This window comes from Gekko japonicus, unplaced genomic scaffold (genome assembly GCF_001447785.1).
Source record: "Gekko japonicus isolate JY-2015 unplaced genomic scaffold, Gekko_japonicus_V1.1 scaffold6344, whole genome shotgun sequence".
Lineage (NCBI taxonomy): Eukaryota > Metazoa > Chordata > Lepidosauria > Squamata > Gekkonidae > Gekko > Gekko japonicus.
The window spans coordinates 21,713-26,038 of record NW_015175047.1 but is presented as its reverse complement, the minus strand read 5'-3'; the positions used below and the strand labels follow the sequence as shown (position 1 = coordinate 26,038).

General features: G+C 40.9%; 1 protein-coding gene across 1 annotated transcript; it reads left to right on the top strand.

Moving 5' to 3' along the window:
- Positions 1-2,571: 2,571 nt before the first annotated feature.
- Positions 2,572-3,714, top strand: LOC107122174 (olfactory receptor 5F1-like; the record flags this gene model as incomplete). Its single annotated transcript, XM_015425202.1, has 2 exons — positions 2,572-2,672; positions 2,859-3,714. Coding segments are annotated over 2 exons (957 nt in total), but the record flags the coding sequence as incomplete, so codon positions are not given.
- Between the last annotated feature and the right edge of the window lie 612 nt (positions 3,715-4,326).

Sequence of the window (4,326 nt, the reverse complement as noted above, 5' to 3'; positions counted from 1 at the left end):
CAATAGCAGCTTGAAGACTAACAAACTTTATTTTAGCATAAGCTTTGGAGAAACACAGCTCTCTTCATCAGAGAGGTGCTACTGAGCTTTTTACTATTTTTCAGCAACAGACTAACACGGCTAACTCCTTTGGGGTTGCAATCACACACAGAATTAGTCACGCCATAGGCACGAATGCTGGGTGGATTTTAAGGGCGTGATCAGATGCAAACATCTACCAAGTGTCCCGCACCCATCGGCAACCCGTTTTGCTTTGCCACAGAAGCAGAGTAAAAAGACACCAGGGAATGTCCAGTAGCAAACGTGTTTTTCTACGGGCCAGGAACAGACTTTCTTTTGGCTGATCACGCCAGTGCGCTCTCATGGCATCAGGATGGTCTTATCGGTGCATCCCGACTCCATGCTGTTGCTTTCCCCCCCTCCATTTTGGTATGCACATCATCGTACACTGCATAGGGAGCACTCAGTGTGGAAATGCAAACCATCGATCCCTTGTTGAAGTGCACCGGAAACACGCGGGGGGGGGGGAAGGAACCTGATTCACCCACGGTTGCATCTGATCACGCAGTGGCGGGCTGCCTCCGCAGCTCCCAGGGACTGTGTGATCATGCAACTGTGGGTCAAATTCCTACAGAGCAAATAGCCTCGCTTCCCCCCACATTATCTCGTGCATGTGACCACAACCTGGATCTAGTATTCATTAGTTATCACCTCTTATATTGGGGGGAGGCTATATCCTTCCTGAAGACAGCAGCATAGACAGTGAAACATAGCTACAAAGAAAATAAGGAAAAAGAAAGTTCCAGTTACTTCATGTTAAAATCTTCATCAGAATCCAAGCTCAATATAATGTTTCTCAATGAATTATAGCTATAATTTAAATACAAATTACTAAGCAAAAAATTATTAAATCCACTTGTACAAATTGTTAAATCCACTTATAAAATCCACTTAATACACCTTAAAATAGGTTAGCTTAATATTAGTATTACAGTATATTTGTATTTTTCTTATAGTCTTTTTTTAATGATCACCTAATTACTTTACATTAATATTACTCTTATCTTCTTTACTGCATATAGTCAAATATTTAACAGTAGAAATGAATCTTTATAGAAATGATACCAGAATGTTTAGCTATGTACAAAACTTCCTCTAAGTACATATTATTTGCTTAATTTAGTCTTGATAAGAATGAAGATGTGTAAAAAGTTATTTAGGATGCCCAGTAGAAAAGATAACAGATGGTATGGACATGATAGATGAAAAGAAATATAGATCATGTATTCACTGTTGCTAAATGGATAGTATATGGGTAGGTAAAAATTAGGTAATTTAGATATTTAGTTACGTATGAGAAATTTGAATAGAATGTATCAATATAATGCTCTCTTCTTTCTTTCTTTTCTTTTTGAAAACCAATAAAATATTTTTTAAAAAGACAGCAGCATGATCCATTTCCTTTCTCTGTGCTAAGCTTTGTATGCCTGAGAAAGGATCTCTAGGCGTTCTGCAGAGCTCTTCCCTTCCTCCTTATTACCTTCTGCTGGGCATTCTACTGTAATGCAATGTGAATGACAAGGAAAACCACCTGTAGGATTGGATCCAGTCATCTTTCCTGCTGTTTTCAAGAAAGGGAGGGGGAGATCCTTGACCACCAAAAGTAGCCTAAGATGAGATCATGTGACATATAAGGACACAGAAGGGATAGAAGCGTTAGTAAAGAGGAGTATTGGGTGAGATTGACAGAAGAAGCTGAATGCATCCTGCCCACTGCCAAAACCACAAAACCTTTCATGTGTCATTTATTCAGTAGTTTAACCACCATCCAGCAAGACAGCAAGGAAACTACTTTGACCTTCTGGCTTCCTACCAGATGCAGAAAACATCAGTCATGCCTGATTTGATTCCTATTATGAAGATTCCAATGGCCTATCAATGTGCGTTTAAATTTACAAAACAAGAGTATCTCCATATAAACTTGTAGAAATAGATGGCCATTTGTTAAATGAGTCTGAGAATGCACTCTTGTTTTAAGCACAGAAGAAATACTGAGGGGTGACATGATTGAGGTTTATAAGATTATGCATGGGATAGAGCACGTAGAGAAAGAAGTACTTTTCTTCCTCTCTCACAATACAAGAACTTGTGGGCACTTAATGAAATTGCTGAGCAGTTGGGTTAGAATGGATCAAAGGAAGTACTTCTTCACCCAAAGAGTGATTAACAGATAGAATTCACTGCCACAGGAGGTGGTGGCAGCTACAAGCATGGGCAGCTTGAGGAGGGAATTAGATAAACAGAGGTCCATCAGTGGCTATTAGCCACAAAGTATAGATAGGAACTCTCAGTCTAGGGCAACTAATGCACTGTATTCTTGGTGCTTGGGGGGAGGCAACAGTGAGAGGGCTTCTGGTGTCCTGGCCCCACTGCTGGACCTCCTGATGGCACCTGGTATTTTTGGCCACTGAGTGACAGAGTGTTGGACTGGATGGGCCATTGGCCTGATCCAACATTGGCTTCTCTTATGTTCTTATGTTCACTTATGTTTTTATGTTCTTACTTTTCAAGGTCCACTCAAGGTTGTCTTTCTTCAAGAATTCAAGCATCAGAAGAGCTGGTCTACTGGAAATAGGACACAGGCCAACCAACAGCCCACCCTCTTCCAAAGCGTACATGATGCATTTTTGCTTTGTGAATGTAAAATCGCATTTTAAAAGTATACTCATCATGGAAAGTGAATAATAACAAAAATGGACTGCTGAGTTTTTCTTTTTTTCTTTATGAAACTGTCCACATTAACAAAGCAGACCACTGTACCCCTTTCTACCAAAGGAGGGCCACTGTACTGCATGAAGATGGACTTCATCAAGCCTCTGGGAAGACCGAACCAGACCAGTGTCACTGAGTTGGATAGATCAGTGCCTCCAAACTCCCATGTACTTCCTCCTGGGCAATCTGTCTTTTATTGAGATCTGCTATACTTCCACCACTGCCCCAAAGATGTTGTGGGACCTCTTGCTGGGAGACAAGACCATCTCTTTCATAGGTTGTGCACTCCAACTGTACTTCTTTGGCACATTAGGAGGCACAGAGTGTGTGCTTCTTTTAGCTATGGCATATGACCGCTATGCAGCTATCTGCCATCCACTGCGCTACACCCTTCTCATGAGCCAGAAAGTATGTTGGGGACTCCTGGCATGTTCCTGGGCTATTGGAAACTTCAATTCAATCATCAACACAGCCTTGGTCTTTTCCCTTGACTTCTGCCAGTCCAACGAAATTGACCACTTCTTATGTGACATTCCTCCCCTCCTAAAACTCTCTTGCTCCGATACGTCGGTTAGCCAGTTGGTGACCTTTAACATCTCTGGGGGTGCTATGATTGGGGCTTTCAGTCTGATTCTTCTCTCCTACATCCTCATTGTCTTCTCAGTGCTGAAAATCCATTCAGCTCAAGGTAGGATCAAGGCGTTTTCCACCTGTGTTTCTCATCTCACTGTGGTGAGCATCTTCTATGGTACCCTCATGTATACCTACATACGCCCTTCCTCCAGTCATTCCATGGAGCAGGACCGCCTGGTTGCTGTTCTATATACCATCATTACTCCAATGCTCAATCCTCTGATCTACAGTTTACGGAATAAGGAAGTGCAGGGAGCAGTTCGGCGAGCCCTTAGTAAGAACAAGTGGTTGACAGAGTTGGGAGCTTAAAAATGTGGGGCCCCCCCCAACTCAAGAATAAAATCAAATTGATTGAAAAGATCTAATTTTTTTTCTTTTCAGTTTTAAATTGACTACCATGGGTTGTATGAAAACTTCTAACAAAGATTTGTAACAAATCAGTTGTTAAGCCATCTAAACCTGGTGTTTTGTGTGAGTTAACATTATTTTTTTTAACGTAATTTTTTTTTCTTGTTGTAATACAATAGAATACATGAATGGAAATAACACATGTACAGAGACAGCGGGAGGTTAAACATCCAAGAGATATAAGATATGAGCCTATACTATTTACCATATGATCTGGGGAACAAACCCGACCTTGATATGGCTTAAAAAATCTTACTTGCTTGTGACTGCTTTAGTCTTATGCATCTTTAGTCGGCATTTGAAGCTAAACCATACTTATAGACTGACTCAACAATTTAAGTTACACTGGTGGCTATCGTTTTATAAGAACAGCCATCTATGATAATTGAAATTTGTGGGGAGAATGTTGTGTGACGTCATATAATTTACCACCGGTGACCAGAACTTTCTAAATTTCGTGTGAGATATGGGACGTGTTGGTAGGACCTCTCTATTTAGATCCATGATTTTGGC